The sequence below is a fragment of the Martes martes genome (genome assembly GCF_963455335.1).
Source record: "Martes martes genome assembly, chromosome: 5".
Taxonomy (NCBI): domain Eukaryota; kingdom Metazoa; phylum Chordata; class Mammalia; order Carnivora; family Mustelidae; genus Martes; species Martes martes.
Genome location: NC_137892.1, coordinates 36,576,191 through 36,596,718, shown reverse-complemented (window position 1 = coordinate 36,596,718; position 20,528 = coordinate 36,576,191). Strand labels below are relative to the sequence as shown.

General features: G+C 34.8%; 1 protein-coding gene across 1 annotated transcript in view; it reads left to right on the top strand.

Moving 5' to 3' along the window:
- FER (FER tyrosine kinase) overlaps positions 1-20,528 on the top strand; it is a 462,185-nt gene that overhangs the window by 291,607 nt on the left and 150,050 nt on the right. Inside the window, exons 15-16 of the mRNA XM_080803660.1 lie at positions 2,194-2,309; positions 4,829-4,923. Coding sequence (XP_080659786.1) covers positions 2,194-2,309; positions 4,829-4,923 — 211 coding nt within the window. The remainder of the gene's footprint in view (positions 1-2,193; positions 2,310-4,828; positions 4,924-20,528) is intronic.

Sequence of the window (20,528 nt, the reverse complement as noted above, 5' to 3'; positions counted from 1 at the left end):
AATCATAACTTAAGTTCAGAAGGCAAAAGGAAGCTCAGCCACCATTTGACTGCTCAGGTGAGAGCCAAGTTTGTGAGAACAAAAATGTGAAGAGAATCACCAAAGAATACAATGACGATAAAATATTGATGATGGTGGACCATGAATTTCAGAATGAACGAATTCCGAAATAGAACTACCCTCCAATCCAGCAATCGCATTACTTGGTATTACCCAAAGAATACAAAAATAATAATTGAAAGGGATACATGCACCCCAATGTTTGTAGCAGCATTATTTATAATAGCCAAGATATGGAAGCCACCCAAGTGTCTATTGATTAATGAACGGATAAAGAAGATGTGGTAAATATATACAATGGAATATTATTCAGCCATAAAAAATGAAATCTTGCCATTTGCAACAACATGGATGGATCCTGAGGGCATAATGCTAAGCAAGTTAGAGAAAGATAAATACTGTATGATTTCACTTATGTGTGGAATTTAAGAAACCAAATGAACAAAGGAAAAAGAAAAAGCAAACCAAAAAAACCCAGATTTTTAACTGTAAAAAAACAAACAGATGGTTACCAGAGGCAGGTGAGAAGGGGATAGGTGATATAGGCTAAGGGGAGTAAGAGTACACTTACCAGGGGACGCCTGGGTAGCTCAGGCGTCCCCTGGTAAGTTAAGTAAGTTGGTTAAGTGGCTGCCTTTGGCTCAGGCCATCATCGCAGCATTCTGGGATCGAGTCCCACATGGGTCTTCTTGCTTGGCAGGAAGCCTGCTTCTCCCTCTGCCTCTGCTGCCACTCTGCCTGCCTGTGCTCTCTCTCTCTCTCTGACAAATAAATAAATAAAATCTTAAAAAAAAAAAAAAGTACACTTATCGCTATGACTACTAAGGAATGTATGGAATTTCAATCACTACATTGTATACCTAAAACTAACATAACACTGTTAACTACACTGGAATTTAAAAAAAAATTTTAAATTTCTGCTGACAGAAATTAGATGTAAATAAATGTACAGTTATAAAAATATACATTGAAACAAATATTTTAGTAATTTTAAATTTAATAATGACATAAAACTTAGACACCTTGAACTGTTGATTGAGAGTTAAATTGCTCAGGGCTCCTGGGTGGCTCAGTTGGTTCAGTATCTGACTCTTGATTTCGGCTTGTGTCATGTTCTGGGGACTGCACAAGGATGCTGCTTGAGATTCTCTTCCTCTGTCCCTCCCCCTGGTCATATGTATTCTCTTTCTTTCTCTCTCTAATAAAAAAAAATAATAATTTTTTTAAAAAAAGTTACATTACTCCAAAACTCAAACCCAGTAACTAGCAGAGTCCTAGTTCAGTTACTTCTTGCGCAACAATAGCATTGAGCTTATTAGAAGACTTGCATATTAGGGTTATAGTTATGTAAAAGATATATACACATACATAAAAACTTGAACACTAAAAATTAGTTGTTGTATTAGCTTTATAGATCTTCTTTGTCATATTTGGTTTTATATTAATAGTAAAAAACAGATGACCCCAAAGTTGAAATAAGGCATGTTAAGTCAAAATAGGTTAGAGCCATAGCACGAGGTTAAGGATTTATACATTTGATAGAAACTCCACATGGGTGACCCTGGCATTTGGGTAAGCACCTCCTCTTCCTTGGTGCCTTTCTAAGAGGGACAGTCTACTGTTGGCTGCTGACAGGCCTTGGTTGGCCTGGTTCTGTTGCCTCTCCCTTAATCCCTGACACTCTTCAACTGACATTCAGCTTTAGGGATCCATACCAACAGTCTCCTCATGGAGTCTTTGCTTTATCTTGAAACATTAATTGATAACTTCTTAATCTAATAAAATTTAGAGCTTGGGAGTAATGAGTACTACGAGACATGAAACTTAAATACTTCGGAGGCTTCACTTTGAGTTTCTCCTTTTATCCAAGTCTCTTAGAATTTTTTTCCCTTTTCTCTTTTTCAGTTTTCCTCAAGCTTCAGTCCCTCAAATGTTGGGTGGGTTGAGTACTATTTTTAAAGTTAGAGGATTGGAAAGAGCAAAATTTCCAATCTTTGTCTCCACTTAAGATTCTGAATAAAGCTAACAGAATACTTTGAATACAAAATTCATTATTATGTGCTTTCCTTGTATTTTGCAAAGATTGATGTGTCTGTCTTATATCCTAAACAGTAAATGTGTTTGTATTTTCAGGGAAATTTTGGTGAAGTATATAAGGGCATATTAAAGGATAAAACTGCTGTTGCTGTTAAAACATGTAAAGAAGATCTTCCTCAGGAACTGAAAATAAAATTTTTACAAGAAGCCAAGTGAGTTTGCAAAAGTTATATTAAACATGTATTTATAAGTTAATACTATAACATTAAATGTGAAGTTTGGAATTAAATTATGATTTACTGAAGTAGAAGTAAGCACTTTTAGAATGTTCATAAGGAAGCATTTAATCAGTGTAGAAATGAAGTTTGTTTTTGAACTAGACTATATATTAGTTACACAATCACAGCCAAAAGAACCAGATGCTAAAAAACAGTATATTCTTCAATATTGGTATACTGCAATATTTTTTGCTTTTATCACATGTACATATATATAGGCATGTATATATGCAGTGTTATGATTGTCTTTATAATAAAAATATTACTGTATTCTATATACAGATACATAATTTATGTATATATATTTAGATACATATAATTATATCTATCTAACCTTCCTTAGATGTTTTCAGTTGATAGTCTTTACTGAGCTGTTACCTTTCTTTTCTGAGAACCTCAGATTTCTTCTTCTCATTGTTGGGCATTTGTTCCAAAATCTGCACATTGTTTTTTTCCTAATCTTCTAGGATGATTGGCTAAAATGTAATGTTCCAACTTGCTGTTGCTGTACTGCCTGTGGTTAACACTGTTCTGTTAGTGGCAAAATCCAGTATATACAACACAGCACAAAACAAATAGAAAGATGTTTTGGACCGAGTAAGGATGAACTCTCATTCTGAGATGCATTGATACATGGATGGGAATGAAGGAGACTACACAGAGATTTGTGTTGTAAAGGGAGAAAGGGAAAGGTGTGTGTGCGTGTGTGTGTGCGCACATGTGGATGTATGTTTCTATCATGGCATAGTGTGTAAAATTGAACTTCCTAAATAGAGGAGAGAGGAGAGAAATGCAGAGAACCAAGATGATGGCAACCAGAGAACTAAGTGCATAGGTTGGAGCATTTTGATGTACATTTCTCCATTCATTATCTAAAAATGAATATTGATAAAAATGTATTAACCTAGTTGGATGCATTTATTAAATATTATCATAGAGTCAAGTTGTAAACTTTCTAAAGGTACATTTTTTGGAAGGTCAAAAATATGCTATGATAAAAACATGCTATCACAAAAGAAATTCACAAAAGAACTATGAACATTTTGTAGGTATTCATAGGTATTCTTAAGGTATAAGGTTATATCTTATGTTATTTTAAAAAATAGTTAATTTTCATGCTCTCTAATTTGTGATTGTTTTACTACAAAATAAAGTATTAAACTTCTTAAAGTGGAAAAGCCCATTTTCTAAAGTGGAATTGTGAATTTTTAGGTAAAAAATGAGAGTTGTATCCTTGAGAAGTCCCAAGTGTCATTAAATAGACAATAGAGAGCTATATATTTAGATACTTAATATTGAGTTCAGGCTGGCTATTTTGTGGACTTTCTTTACTAAGCAGTTTCCAACCTAAGAAATGACATTTTGGATTAAAGTCAAACATTCTAAGACTTCCTTTTTAATTCCTCATAAAAGTTGCAAGCTCGAAGTTGGTGACAATATTTTCCTTATCTCTAGAATTTTTCCCACTCTATCTTTTCCCTTATAAATCAATATATATTTTCAATCTAGAGCATTTTTCTTAATTATCTCCCCTTTAGTTGGAGTTGTACAAAACACTTATAAACTGTTTTGTCTTTCTCCCAATGGTTATTTTTTTCATTCTCTTAGGAAAGAAAACTGCATTTTCAAAGATGAGTGAATTTATAACTATGTCAATAGGATAATCTGGAATAAAATTTGGTAACAGAAATATTCAGGATAAATAGGCCTATAAGGGAATATAATTTATTTTTAACTTGTGCTTGAAGTGCCATGGATGAGCTGTGCTACTTTTATAGCCCTCTGATGAAATTTTGCCTTTATCCAAGCAAAGTCCCCTCTGCTTCAGCTGAAGTCTACATTGAAACTGTTACTTACCTAGTTTTCATCTTTAGCCACTTTCCTCAAAACTTTTGAGTTTTTACCATTTTGAAATTGATTGTGTTCATCAAGATAATATTTTATAAAATTTAATGAGATGATTAGCCTATAGAATTTACCAATACGAATTGAGTTCTTATTTATGTATTTTCAATCAGGTGTATCCTAAAACAGAACAAAACAAAAAGATGCAACTCTAGCAGCTTACAATTTCTGGTCCATTAATACTTGTCAATTATGCTTTTGTGGTAGCGGCTAAAACAAGATAGTTTGAAGAGAGTTGTACATGTTTGAGACTAAGTAAGTTGTTCATACTTAGCATGGTTGTTAGTATTCAGAGTGAATATTAATTTTATATGAAAATTTAATTGGATTAAGGAGAATTGACTCATTTGTACCTGTAGTTTGTCAATATTTATCCAAACTTGTATACATCCCACCATTTATCGTACTTTGGCTTCATACTGAAGTTTTAAAAGAGAATTGTGTCGAGTAAAGTATATTCTACTTGGGCACACTATTCATGACGATTTAATGCTTCAGTGTTTAAATGATAACTATTTTTGATATGATAACACTTTTCTCTCATCCAGAATTCTCAAGCAATACGATCATCCCAATATTGTCAAACTTATAGGCGTTTGCACACAAAGACAGCCTATCTACATCATTATGGAACTGGTTCCAGGTAATGATTTTACAAGTTTCTTCGATGACATTTTAATGTCATGTTTTATTATTTTTATATGTTCGGTCTTTTTTATTTCTCCTTGTAAAGTTCTCAACAATTGTGTTTAACATTTTCCTGACGACAGAGAGCTGTACACATGCTTGATATTTTTATACTCTATATTACTTTGCTGTTGTCTAGAAAATGTCAGCCAAGAGGAGGATATATATATATATTTTTTAAAGGAGATATATTATTATAGTGGGATTACACATGGAATTTAGTTATGTATGTTTTTGTTAGAAAAGCTGTTTATAAAAATAGTCTACTGGGTTTGACTTTATAACATTGGTAGTACTATCTTACATTTTGTTCATTGTATATTATTTTCCAGGTACAATACCACACATCCTCTTGTTTGGCTGTATATAAAATTCCATAGTGTTTCAAATCCTTTATGAACTATCTTTCGTAAGCAAACCAAAGAAAAAGTAATCTTTTGAGGAATTTGTCCTTTATTTCTTTTTGGTCACTTTGACCACCTTCAGGTCTTGTGGTTAACCATTTTTGCCAACAAGCAAGGATAACTTCTGACTGATAGAGTATATTTTTAAGTTTCTTTCACTGTATATCCTCTTTTGGTAGAAAATATAATTAGAGGTAAAATTTGATTTTGGTAAAAATATATACAGTGTTTAGTAATTGACAAAGGTTTGTTTTAACAAGTATTTGGTCATTTAAAAAGAAATTTAAAGGAACATGAAAAATATTTCTAACTAGAAATACACAGTAAATCTGATATTATAGATTGCTCATTAAATATTACTCACATAAGTCTTCTATTAAGGATAGTTGTTCTCATTTTTATCACATTGGTTTGCTTGCTATTGCAATATAGTTCTTAATAATACTATATACCTGCAGGATTTAGGATCATCATCATCATCTTCATCCTCATCAAGGTAACACTGTTAGGTACATTGTATGTTTGCATGGCTTATGATATTTATGATCCATCCCTTAAAGTAGCTTTCAATATATTTACGAAATATGATAGATTACAGTCTAAAATTTTAAAAAATAATTGAATAGCTACAGTTTTAACTAAATGATACCATATACATATAAATAGTCAGATTAGTGCAAATGAAGTCCCCAGTTAATAAGGGATGTCACTGAGAAACTTAGATTTGAAAGGTGGGGCAGAGTTGATAAGGAAAGGTGATTTTGGTCTTAGCATGGATGACAAATGCCAGATAGTAGGTACAAATTGAACAAAAGAAGATAGCTTTGCAGGAGAGGCAGGGAAGTGTTTACCTGACACTAATAACCTGTATTGATAATTTTTAAAGGAATGAGAATAATGAACTACATTAGAAAACTGAAAATATAATGAAAGAAAATTAAAAGTGAAAATTTCCCACTCAGTAATCTAACCCTTTCCAAAGCTAATTATTATCTAACTGTGTGTGTGTGTGTTTATGTGTGTGAGTATGTGTGTTTCAAGGAAAATATTTAATGCAGGTACCTGATTTTTATGCACGTCCTTTAAATTTAATTATAGAGACATACTCTAATACTTTTCAGATCTTTTTTCTTATTAATATAACTTAGAGTTTCATTGTTTCATATTCATCCGTATAGTTCTGTCTTTTCTTTGCAATAGTTCCAGAGCATTCCATTTTACAGATTTGTGTAATTTTAATCAGTCTTCTAGTTACAGATACTTTGGTTGTTTCTGTTTACGTATATATGTTTTATTTTGTTTTTTACAAACGATGCTGAATTAATATCTTCAGAGTAATAACATAAGAAGCATTTTGAACTATATAGGGTAAATTTTTAGCAATGAGATTGTTGGGTTCAAGTTAATGTGCATTTTGAGTTTAGTAAATGTATTAGCTTTATTTTGCTGCGTAACAGATGATCACAACCTGACAGCTTTAATCTGGAGTCACTGGAGGTATTCACTACCAACCTCCTATAGGTTGGTGGCAGAATTCTGTTCCATGCAGCTGAGAAATGGTCTAAGGTTCTCTCTTTTTGCTTGCTGTCAGCTCAAGGCATTTCCCACCTCATCTATATTCCTTTTCCCATGGTCTCTCCATTTTCAGACCCAGCATGTCACATCTTTCAAGTGTTCTGATTTTAACTTCCTCTTCTATTACCAGCTAGAGAGTATTCTTTTTTTTTTTTTTTTTTTTTTTTTTTTTTTTTTTTTTAAATTTATTTATTTGTTAGAGAGAGAGAGAGAGCGAGCACAGGCAGACAGAGTGGTAGGCAGAGGCAGAGGGAGAAGCAGGTTCCCTGCCGAGCAAGGAACCCGATGTGGGACTCGATCCCAGGACGCTGGGATCATGACCTGAGCTGAAGGCAGCTGCTTAACCAACTGAGCCACCCAGGCGTCCCGAGAGTATTCTTTTTTGAAAGATCTCATGTGATTTGATTAAGCTCCCACGGTCAGTCTCCCATATTTACGGTCAGTCTCCCATCTTTAGGTCACCTGTGCCATATGACAATATAATTAGGGAGGTGATATCTACTCATGTTCACATGTTCCAGGGCTTAAGGTAGATCATTGTTGGGAGGCCATATTCAAAATCTGCCTTAGCACAATAGATTTTGCTAAATTTTCTCAGGCATCAGTTGCAGCATGAAATCTGAAACCACTTTGACTAACTTTTCATACTCTAATACGCTAACTCCATTAGTTGGACTTGCACTTTTTAAAAGATTATTTATTTTTCTTGAGAGAGAGAGAGTGTGTGTGTGTGTGTGTGTGTGTGTGGATAAGCAGGGAGAGAGGGAGCAGGGATCTCGATGTGGGGCTCTATCCCTGAACCCTGGAATCATGATCTGAGTTGAGGACAGATGCTTAACTGACTGAGTCACCCAGGCACCCCATGAACTTGGAATTGAATATATCTTTTATCTGTGTGTGATTTTGTAGCATCATGCTTCATCATTTGGGATATATCAGGTGACCAGGTTATGCAGGTCCTCAAATAGTGACATAAATCATTATACAACATCAAAAGATGACATTTCTTAATGTCAGCAGTAGTCTTAATTAGACAAGTAATGAGAAGCTATCAAGTTCATGATGATAAATACATGTTTTCCAAAATTTTAATTTTCATTTGAAAGCTTAGATTTTTATCACTGACAACAAAAACTTTCAGGGTTTTTTTTTCCCCCTTGAATTTTTTCAGCAATAAAAAGGAATGAACTATTGATATACTTTACAAAATGGATGAATCTCAAAATTATGCTAAATGAAAGAAACCAGATGAGAAAAAAGAAGAATGAACAGACGGCACATCAGTGGCTTGCTTGCTTCATTATTTGAGAAAATGGCTATCAAATATCTAATTTTAATTTTTTTTTTTTTTTGAGAGCGAGAGAATGTGTACATGCATGAGTTGGGGGAGTGGGGGAAGAGGAGGAGGGAGAGAGAGAGAATCTTAAATCTTAAGCAGGCTCCAGGATCAGTGTGGAGCCCAAAGCTCAGTCTCACAACCGTGAGATCATGACCTGAGTAGAAATCAAGAGTCGGATATTTAACTGACTGAGCTACCCAGGAGCCCCTTAAATATCTAATTTTTAATCAGCGTAATTTGTCATTTATTCTTTTTGAAAAACACTTTGATATAATAACATTTTATATATGATACTTTATTATCTCTGTATTAACTTATGTATACCCTTCTCTACTCCTGTCCCAGTCAACCACTGATGTGTCTTCTGTTCACTCTATGTGAGTTTGTATTTCTAGAGTTCAATATAAATGGAATCATATAGTCTATACATTTTTTTCTGCTCTGGTTTCTTTGACTTAGCATAATTTTGAGATTCATCCATTTTGTAATGTGTACCAATAGGTCATTCCTTTATATTGCTGAGTAGAGTTACCTCAAAGGAATATCCCAGTTTATCTATTCAGTTATTAATAGACTTTTGAGTTATTTATTGTGGGCAACTACAAGTGAAGCTGCTGAGAATATCCATGTACATTCTGTATGATTCCAAACAGATATGCATTCTAGAAAAGGGAAAACCATAGAGGCAGTTAAAAGTTCATGGGTTGCCAGGGGTTATGGAGGAGGTAGGGCTGAACAGGTAGAACACGGGGGAGTTTTAAGATACTGAAATTACCACATACAATAGTGAATACATGCCATTTATTTTTGTCCCAATTCATAGAATGTACAAACCAAGAGTGAATCGTAATGTAAACTGTGGACCTCAGAGGGCACTGATGTGTCAGTATAGGTTCATCAGTTGGAATAGATGTGGTTGTCTTTGAAAGTGTAAGGATCTTTGTCTTCCTTACTTCTGCATTCACTTAGCTCCTTCCTCTCTCCTGTCCAACATTCTGTGACACACATGCATGGTCACTAAGAGGCCAAAGAGGGTAGTGGTGGAGCTCTTGAGTTCTGGCAAGTATTAGTGAGAGTGTGAAAAAAACAAATCCCTCATACATTACTGCTGGAATGTAAAATAACAGCCACTTTGGCCATTTCTCAGAAAGTTTCTCAAAAAGTTACACATAAATTTTCCATGTAAACTGTTTTGATCCTAGGTATTTGCCCAAGAGAACTGAAAATATTTGTCAGTAGAACTGTATGCAGGTGTTCATAGCAGCATTATTTATAATAGCTGAAAAGTAGAAATAACCTAAATGTCCATTAACTGATAAATGGATTCACAACATAGTATATCCCAACAGAAGATACTATTAGGCAATAAGGAGAAATGAGGTAATACACAGTGCCGTATACAGGAGCCTCTAAAACCCTATGCTAATTGAAACAAGTCCGATGCGGAAGACTGCATGTTGTTATGATTCCATTTCTATGAAATGCCTAGAAAGACATCTATAAGTAAAGGGGATTTATGGTTTTTTAGGGCTGGGGGTTCTCATGGGATTGACTATACACTTAGTTCTTGAACAACCTGGGTTTGTACTATGTGCATCCATTTACTATGCAGATTTTTTATAGTATGTAAATATATTTTTCTTATGATCTTAAGTTTTTTCTCTAGCTTTATTGTAAAACTACAGCATATGATACATATAACCCATAAACTATCTTAATCAACCAATTGTTATTATTAAGGCTTCTGCTCAATAGTAGGCTGTTAGCAGTTTTGGGGAATTCCGTAGTGGATTTTCTAGGGGGATGCTTCTAAACCCTGTTATTTAAAGGCCAGCTGTTTACTGGTATGAGAGATTTTTTTTGACATGATGAAAATGTCTCCACTGGATTGTGGTGACAGTGCACACTTGTAAAATTGTCAAAACTCATTGAGTTGTACATTAAGTTGGACAAATTTTATTTACAAAAACTGAACTTCAGTATGGCTTTTTAAAAAATAAAAAAGCCCAAGAGCCAGGCAGTGTTGGGTGACCTTGTTCAACCGACATAACTCTTCTGTGCCTTAGTTTTCTTGCCGGTTAAGTAAAATTAATAGGGTTGTTGTAAGATGTAATGTACTGTGACTTTATGTAAAACATATATACCATTCTGTATCTCTATATATTGTGTAGCACTTCACACATGACCACTTTGTGTTCTCGTCATCATAAATTTTATTATTTTCCAGTTGGCTAAAAGAAAAAGGTGATTGATTAAAATCTCTGCTGTAATCTAGCCAAAACTGACCCAAACTCTGAACCTGCCCTTGCTCCTGTCCCTAACTCTACTCCTAACCCTAGATGTTCTAGCCAGGAATGATTGAGAACAAATTGAGAAATATAACATAAGTTTTCAATTCTTCTCTTTCCACCATCATGTGTGACTGTTCTGTTGATATATTTTATATTTAGCCTTCAAGAATCTTTCCTTATTATGTAAAACTCAAGTGGTTAGATTAGATAACCTCTGAATTTTAGCACTAACCTGTATTATTTTAGTTGTTAGGAAAATGTTTCTTAAGTTTGAAATCTCAGTTCTCAGACTACTTCAAGACAGTATCTTTCCATTTTTTCCTCTCTTTATGAAAGGTGTGATGAGGAAATAACCAGCTAGTTTTCATTTATATAAAAGTAGTATAATATACAATTTTTTACACTTACACAATATTTTATAGTTGTCAAAGCACTTTAATATTAGTTCATTTGTTCTATCAGGCTGTATTGTTATCTTCATTTACAAATAAGCTAAATTAAGTCCAGGGACCTGAAAGTGGCTTGTCAGCATGAGTTAAATAGCAAGTAAGAAAATAGTGCTCTATTTTGTTATGTCATTCAATTTATAAGTGGGTCAAAATATGTAATCCTTACATGAATTGAAAATACAAATGAAAATTCAAGCTAACCGTCTCTGCAAGGTCTCCTATGGGCAAATACATTAATCCCTCTTCCATAATTTCTCAACCTTGTGCACAGATAAGTAAATAGCTTATTGCAATAAACAGGAAAATTTTTGTTTGAGTTACTTTTTTCTCTGCTGGGAATCAAGCTGTGGAGGGAAGATTTAGGAAACTGGTAGGTTAAAGCAAGATTTAATAAATGCTTAGTGTCTAATGTGCATGCCATTTCAAAACTGTATTATGCAGAGACTTAATATGCTCCTGTTCTCGTCAGATAACTGAGCCCTTTGAAATCATAAATCCGAAATATACTTGAACCAGAGTAATGTTTAAAGAGATTAGAAGCATTTGAGGATTCAAGTTTAGAGTGAATACTCCAAGATGATCCTGTCTTCATTCGAATTGTCTCTTGAATTACAAATACTTTATTTACTCGCTTGCTCATAGGTTGCTAGATAAGTAAAATCAAACAAAAGGCAATTCTAAATGGCACTAGGAAAAACTAAAAACAAAAACAAAAAGCTCTAATATGCTAAAAAAAAAAATCCTCTCCATTTTATTTTACAAACATGTTTATTACTTAGAAATTGAAATGAGGGGCCCCTGGGTTCCTCAGTCAGTTATGTGCCTGAGTCTTAATTTCAGCTCAGGTCATGATCTCAGGGTCATGAGATCCAGCCCTATATAGGGCTCTGTGCTCAGCAAGGAGTCTGCTTGAGATTCTCTTCCTCACCCTCTGCCACTCCCACACTCTCTTTCTCTCTAAAAAGAAATAAATCTTTTTTAAGAATAGAAGGAAATTATGAGAGAACGTTTTTAAGTGACAAGCGTAACTTAATATTTACGGTCCAGTCAGCTGTCATTTATTTTCATGTATGTGGTTAAATTAGGGCTGCCACCAATTCCTGGCTAAAGAGAAGACGAAGCACCTTAACCTCTAAATGTAACAATGTTTCTGCAGATACTGAGTACAGGAGATTAATTTTAGTAAGCCCTAAAAAATGTCAGTCTCCACCTCCTTTTACTAGATACTTGTAATTGCCCCCTTCTTTCTGATCTGGATATTCTCTCTGAATTCAGAACTTTCTGGAATCAAATAATAAATTATCTGTTGCATGCCTTAGCTCACACAGATCCTGCCCTTTAGCAGTCTTCAAATTTATCTTCATTTTATTTTATTTTATTTATTTATTTTTTTAGATTATTTATTTATTTATTTGACAGACCACAAGTGGGCAGAGAGGCAGGCAGAAAGAGAGAGAGGGGGAAGCAGGCTCCCCGCTGAGCAGAGAGCCCAATGCGGGGCTCGATCCCAGGTCCCTGGGATCATGACCTGAGCCGAAGGCAGAGGCTTTAACCCACTGAGCCACCCAGGCGCCCCTATCTTCATTTTAAAATGACTTATGGATTTGAAACTTTCAGAATTATTAAAGTTTTTTTTTTAGTCAGGTTTTAGATAACATCAAAATATATCTCTCCTCTATAACATGTTTAAAAAAAAAAAATGAGTTCATAGGGGTGCCTGGGTGGCTCAGTCAGTTAAGTGTCTGCCTTCAGCTCAGGTCATGATCTCAGGGTCCTGGGGTGAGATTCTGCTTCTCTCTCTGCACAACCCCCTCCCCGCCCCTGCCCATGCTCATGCACTTTCTGTCTCTCTCTGAAATAAATAAATAAAATCTTTTTTAAAAATTGAGCTCCTATAGTTTATATGGTCTAGAGATTTTTGATGTAGATATCACAAAATGATTTTTTTGGTCTCCTAAATATTTTTAACCTCTCAGTTGAAATATTTGCATCATCAAAATTTCTTTTCTTTTAATTTAGTTGTGGGGTTGAAACTCTTGGTTTCACATCGGGTTGTGGCCTCAAGGTCTGCACTCAGCACAGGGTCTGCTCCAGATTCTTTCTCCCTCTTCCTCTCCCTCAGCCTGTTCGCATGTGTGTGCTCTTTCTCTCTCCCCTTCTCTCTCTAAAATAAATAAATGGAGGGGTGCCTGGGTGTCTAAGTTGGTTAAACGTCCACTCTGGTCATGATCTCAGGGTCCTGGGATGGAACATAGAGCACTGAGCATCTGGCTCCCTGCTCAGTGGGGAGTCTGCTGCTCCCTCTCCCTCTGCTTCTCCCCCGCCCCTACTTATGCTCTCTCTCTCTCAAATAAATAAAATCTTTAAAAGTAAATAAAATAAATAGGTGAAATCTTTAAAAATAAATCACTTCAGTTGATAATTTCTATGGGTAATTTCACTAATTTTTGCTGGGATGTTAAATTTTTTAGAAAATAAACCTTTTACCTGTCTGACTCATAATGACATTTTATATATGTGATTTTGGTGGTTTTTTTTTTAATTTTTATTTATTTGACAGAGAGAGTGTGTGCATGTGAGTAGGGGTAAGCAGAGGGAGAGAGAATCCTCAAGCAGACTCCCCACTGAGCATGGAACCCCACACACGGGCTCTGTCTCACCACCCTGGAGATCATGACCCCAGCTGAGACAGAGTCCGTTGTTTAACCAACTGAGTCACCTAAGTGCCCCTATCTGTATGTGATTTTAACAGAACCAATTTCAGGTACATGACATCACAGCTTTGGAAGGTTTTTATGGTAGTCACTGGAAAATGAGAGTTCCTGCTTTCTTGGGAAGGAACAAAGGTTCTGCTTGACTAGCAGTTGTTTCTTTCACTCATCATAAATGTAGCAAGGGTAAATTGTGCCCAGAAATGATTAAGGGATATGGTTCCTGACATCCACTAAAGGAGAGCCCTCAAAGTCTGAGTTGGTACTTTGCCTTACATACATCTGGCACATGGCCAGTATGACTTCACAGCAGTTTTGAACTCAAGGGAAAAGAAAACGTAGTAACTCTCAATTTAATATTTTTTTTTTACTAAAAATTACAAGATGCCAACTCAGTGGCTGAATTTTTTTGTTAATAAAAACCTAATTTTTATTTAATATAAAAATTTAATATAAATTTAATATAGATTAGAAGAACCTAATTTTGTGGATTTATATTTGGAGTTGTTAACAAAGTACTCTTTTAAAATAACTTTAGTATGTGTCTGAGTGTAATAATTAGTGCTTTGTAAATTTCAGTTTTGGAGAATGAGTAACTTTTCTTTTAAATGTTAACTGATGTTTCTAAACTTAGACATTTATTTCTAATTCAAGCCTATTACATTAATGAAAAACAAAATAAATACTCTCTGTTGCCATTTTATATTATAGATAATAGTTTGATATAATTTAAAACACTGCCAAAATAGTTTGAAAAGATAACATCTTTAAATTGATATTTCTTTCCCAGCCAAATGATAGGTTGGTTTGCCCCTTTGTTTCATTTGCTGCCTAATATCCCAAAGCAAATACAGATGGAATAATTTAAACTGGCCATTTCTTCAGATGCTAAAAGCAGTAGCATCCTTTGAAATTAGTTACTTTATTTACTCGTGACATAAATTGATAACCACACAGATGGTATTGGCATTTTCCTATTGTTTTTCAAGTATATCACTTTCTTCTAATGGTGGATATTCTTTCTCTCCGGAGATGCCAAGACAAAGAATATAAGAAAATAAACCTAAAATGAAATAACTGTTGACTACTACTATATCACCTTTTGGCTTGAGTGACTCTAAAGAAGTGTACAGAGATTTTCCTTTTCATCAGTGAAATGAGCAAAAGGATGCCATGTTATAACAATAAGTTTTCATGGTTCATTTGAGCCATAGATGCATTGTGTATCTCCTAGCAGTATTACTCAGATTTTTTTTTTATCTTGTAAGCATCTGATGGCACCAATACCTGTAAGTACCTTTTGCAAAAAGGCATATTGCCTGGTGAGCAAGACAAAGCATGTTCTTAAATATATTCTTGTCTTAGATTGGGTTTTTAAAGTGACTATATGGTAATAGAAGTTCCCTAGTGATGGAAAGGGAAGTGTAGGAGTAATGAGTACATATGCATCCTTCCACATGAATAAACTGTTCTTTAAGGGACTGATAGCTTTAACTTTGTTGTTGTTGTTTATTGGTTTTAAGTTTTTGTTACTATTCATGGCAATGTATTAAGATTCTCAGGTAAATTTCAAAGTAATATGCTAAGTAAGAAAATTTGGAGCCCCTGGGTTAAGTGTCTGCCTTCCACTTAGGTCAGGATCCCAACATCTTAGTATTGAGCTGTGTTGGGCTCCCTGCCCCATGGTAAGTCTGTTCCTCCCTCTCCCTCCTGCTAATGCTCTTTCTCTCTCTTAAATAAATCAATAAAATAAAAAAAAATTTGCTTTAATGTCAAGAGCCTACTTACATTTGATGCAAATGTTAGAAGTACAATCAGGACTAATAAAACTAGAGAATTCAACTGAAATAAAAATGAAAATTTACATATAATGTCTCATCTTTACAAATAAATAGGTTTTCCCCTATAGCTTATCTGAGGAATATGAATCTGAAAGCTATTAGTAGATTTTTTCCCATTATTAGGGTTATAAGGAAAACAGTATTAAGACAATAAAGAGCACAAACTATTTTTCCAAGGTTAAAAGACAGCTGAAAACTGGTTGAATCAAAGTTCCTAAAAAATACTTATTTTATTTACAATGAAAGTTGAAAAGTGAAAGTTTGTTTTTTTTCTACTTCCAGTAGAAATATTGTAATATTTAGACTATTGTAATATGCTGTAAATATTTAGACTATTGTATGGAGAAAGCAAACAAATGCATCTTGTCAGCATTAGCCAAAAATACTGCAATGCTATCTCCTTACTGTAGTGTGTAAATTTTATCCCTTTCTAGTTGTTAAGTTATTCTTCGTGTTCAGAAACGATAGCCAGACACACACTGGACTTTTCTTAAATTGGTAGAAGAAATGAAAATATTATGCGTTAACATTTGAGAAGGTGTATCATTCTGTTCATAGCCATTCATTTAAATCTAGGCTTTGTTAGGTTATTCACTCATGCTCAACCAGCGGTTACTGCACGCCTAGTACGTATGCTAGGTACTGGCTGTTCATCCATGAAGAAAACAGACCAGAAGACTCCACAAAAAGCCCAATCCCCTTCTCATGAAGCTTACATTTTAGTGAGGGAAGAAATATGTTGGATAAATAAGTAAAATCTGTATTATGTTGAGTGGCATGAAACAAATGAAGCTTAAAGGGAAGAGGACAGCAATTTTGGGGAGGGGTGGTTAAAGGAGAAGCTGAAGTCATAGAGAAAGTGTCCAGGGAAAGTTCGGTAAGGGCGGAGTGTTTGAGTCAAAGCTGATGAAAGGGGGAGGGCAGGCTCCTTAGACATCTGGAGACTGGGCATTCCAGACTTGAGAGCTGCAGGAAGAGCAGTGGGGATGAAATAGGGGTAGGGGAGAATAGTAGCAGATGAGGTTTGAGAGGCAATGGGGTTCAAATCCTGCAAAGCCTTATAGATCGCAGTAATGACTATTTCAAATTCAGCAGTCCTCTTGTCCTCATTACTTTGAACTGCACTTGCTGGGTTCTTGCTGTCTTTATCAGCTTTCAGGGTAACTGATGTAAAGAGAGCTTCATGTTTATGACAAATTTCTTGGAAAATACTGAGTATCTTTGAGGTTCTCTGGGCCACATGTCTTTGGTTGTGTCAAGTGAATGAGAATGCATGTAGTTTTGCCTTTTCTTTTTGTCCCTTCATAAATTTGAATAAACTTTGAGGATGAAATCAATCTTCTTGCTAAATGTTCATTTTATGTCCAGCCAAATTAATTACTTTTGAAAATCCATTATGCATTTTTCTTTTCTCATTTCTTCACTGGTTTTCTGGTCATATTTAATATCTCTCTTCTCATTTAGGCATCCTTTTTTCCCTTACTAGGTTTTCAGATGCTGTATAACATAAAACATCTTCACAAATTCATCTTGAGAGATTGCACTTTATATTAAACATTGTATAGCCTCTTGTCATTGAAAATATGAACATAATATTTGAAACTGTCATAACAAGGTTTTATGTATGTGGAACTTCCCTGTTCTGTATTTGCCTTCATTTGTCCTTCTCTTTAAAACTGAAGTAGATTGTCACTGGTACCTATTTATGGGCATGAATTTCAATACCAAGAAGAATATGATTCAGTACCTGACACAGCTGGGCCTGAGATGGAGTGTCTAATAAATATACCTAGAAAATGTAACTTTTGCTAGAAAGAAGTTTGCCTAAATTCTTCTGTTTTGACACAGTATTATATTTGACAATATCTGCATTCAGGATGACAGGTTTTCTGTTGCAAACAAGGATTAAAGAAATGACTTCATGTAGCATCTTTAATAATTTTGTATCTCAAGGGATTACATATATTAAATATTTTCAGGTTAGCACCTGGGTTTTAAGATTTTGGTTTATTTTGCTTTGATTTTCCTTTTTCCTTCTCTTATGCATCAGTCTGTCTTTGGTAGTATTGGGAACATTTTCAAGTCTTTGATAAAGACTTCCAAAAAAAGCTATCTTCTTAAAATGATATTTACTACCAGAAAGTGGTTGGAACTCTATATATTTTTTAACTTTGCTATTAAAATTAAGAAACCCTTCTTATAGTTACCATCTCTCATGTGTTGAATAGAATGAAAGGCTTTGATACCTGGCTATAGTTTTTTACATCTTTCAATGTGCTTTTTAAATATAAAGAATAGGTAATCATATATGCAATTTATAAATATTAGGTCATAGAGATTACTTTTAAGAGTTTATATTCAGTTCTTTTAAAATTGGAATTTCTAAGCTAGTGAGGCAGTAATTTGAGTAGATTAATTTTTTTTAAAGATTTTATTTATTTATTTGACAGAGATCGCAAGTAGGCAGAGAGGCAGGCAGGGAGAGAGAGGAGGAAGCAGGCTCCCCGATGCGGGACTCGATCCCAGGACTCTGGGATCATGACCTGAGCCAAAAGCAGAGGCTTTAACCCACTGAGCCACCCAGGCTCAGTAGATTAATTCTTGCAAAAATTTGGTCATTTTTGACCAAACCCCCCCCCCCATCCCCATGACTATCTTTACTGGAAACATGTATCATCCTGGATTAAGTGACTTTGAAACTTAGAAATATATCTCTCATTCTTCGAGGTTTGTCATTCTTCATAAACCATTTATTGTGAGCTTTGGATTAACTACTTTATTTGATAAACACTTATTGAGCACCAACTATGTTCCAATGCCATAAACATTGGTGAAAAATACATCAGTGATCTCTTCCTTCACTGAATTCAGTGGTGGGAGAGACATACATTTAAAATTAATTGCAAATAAACTTATTATTGCAGACTTCGCTCTAGGAAAAGATTTGCTCTGAGTTGGTAATAGGTGGCACCTAAATTATTTTAGAGACCTGAGGAAGAGTGACATCTGTGTTAAAACCTGAAAGGTAAAAATAATCTCCCTCTGCAAATGGCTGGGGAAAGGCACAGAACAGCAAGTGCAAAACTTGTCGGTGGGAATGGCTTTTGTGTTTGAGAAACCGGAAGGAGGGTAGAGTGACTGAGGCATGGTGAGACTGGAGATAAGGCTGGAAAGCTAAGAAGAAGATGATGAAGGGCCGTCATCGGTCAGGGTAAGCAACTTTCAGTTTAATTCCCAATACAGTTGTGTTGTTTTGGTGGAATAACTTCATTACTTTCAAAGAGTACATAGGAAACACAATGAAAAGCCTTTTTTCTGTCCCTGCATATGTTTATGCCCTGCTTGATGATTGTTTTTCTAGTCATCTGCTACCACAGAGAGTGCTTTAGGAAAAATCTTTGTACATTATGTTTACTCATGTGGAGACAAATTTTAGGTAAATTCTGCTGCTTGACTATCTAAATAGGTATGTTATAAAACTCATGAATATTTCCCAAACTTCATGTCCTTGCCCCCAGGCAGCATCCAGTCTGAATTTAAGAGATTTCTCTAGAAAGGCTATTCACTCCTTGGGAAGCCTGTGCTTCCCAGAAGGCTTCAACAGTATTTTATATAAAAGCAGGCCCAGATAAGAGGTGATTCTATAAATGGCCAACTAAACCCCATACCCTACTCTTAATAGAGATTTAAGTCTTTATGAATAAGGCTATCAGAAAATATCCTTATCTCTATATAGCGTCACTTTTTACCAAATTAATATCATCCGAGTGTGCTTGATTATAGAGTCAGGCTTTCTTTAGAGGACTGTTTAAGAAAGCTCAGTGGGAAGAATACCCCCAAAGTGTTGGAGACTTCTCAGTGATCAGTTATCACAGCCGATATGTAACAGCTGTCCTCTTGTTAGTCACTATAACATTACAGTAAAAGAAATGCTCAGTGGGATTCAAAGTGCACTCGCACTCTTATTTGGAAGCTGGGGTACTTCAGAGTGACTTTTGTCAGTGTAAATGTGATCGCTGTGGTTTTGGAACCATCTGTAAATTTATATTTCTACTTATTACTTTTAGCTGTGTGACTTTAGGAAAGTTACTGAATCTCTGTAAGCCTCAACATCTTTACTTATAAAATGAAGGTGAGAATAATAATGTTTCCAAAATTAAATGAAATAATATAAGTAACAAATGGGGGCACAGTTCCCAACACTTCCTAAATTCTTAGCAAATACTACCTGCTACTAAATTCATCTGAGCTGAGACTAACATTAAGTGTAGTTTGCATTTTCAGTTCAGTGAGCTATCAGATTCTTATAGTGCCTAGGTACTTCAAAGTAAACAATATCCAACCTTTGAAAACTGTTAGTATTTTCAAAGCGTTAGTAGTTACTTGTTTAGGCTGAGATTGTTCAGTGCAAATGTTAATTAACTAATTAAAAATTAATCTGAGGCATTCATTCCTTTTTCTTCCTACTAGAGCATTACCAAACAATTACATTTTAACACAAGAGTGCTATTAATGTGTTGGTCAGTAAATTTTTCCTTCATATTTTTAAATATTAAAATTTTACATTTGCAGAAAATAAATATGCAAGTACAGTAGAATGTCAGATAGCAGCTTTCAGTGGACCAAACATTTTATCTGAAGTTAACCATAAATATGCAAGGAAATATGATTGAGATGCAATAAAAAATATGTTATTTGTAATAGGAAAGAGTTTGGAAAGTAGTTCAAGCCAAATCACAGTTGAAACTCTGAAATTTATCACAGGAGATAGACAAGTCAAAGTTAGAAGACAAGTGGATACTGAGTAGGTGGTTTGGAGAACAAGTGCTCTTCAGAGAGCTTAAACCGTCAGAGAGGGAGAGGAATGAATAAAACAACAATTTCTGAGATGTGTTGGGATGTATGGAAAACCAGAGTATATAAGACAAGGTTAGGGGAGGAAATAATTTGG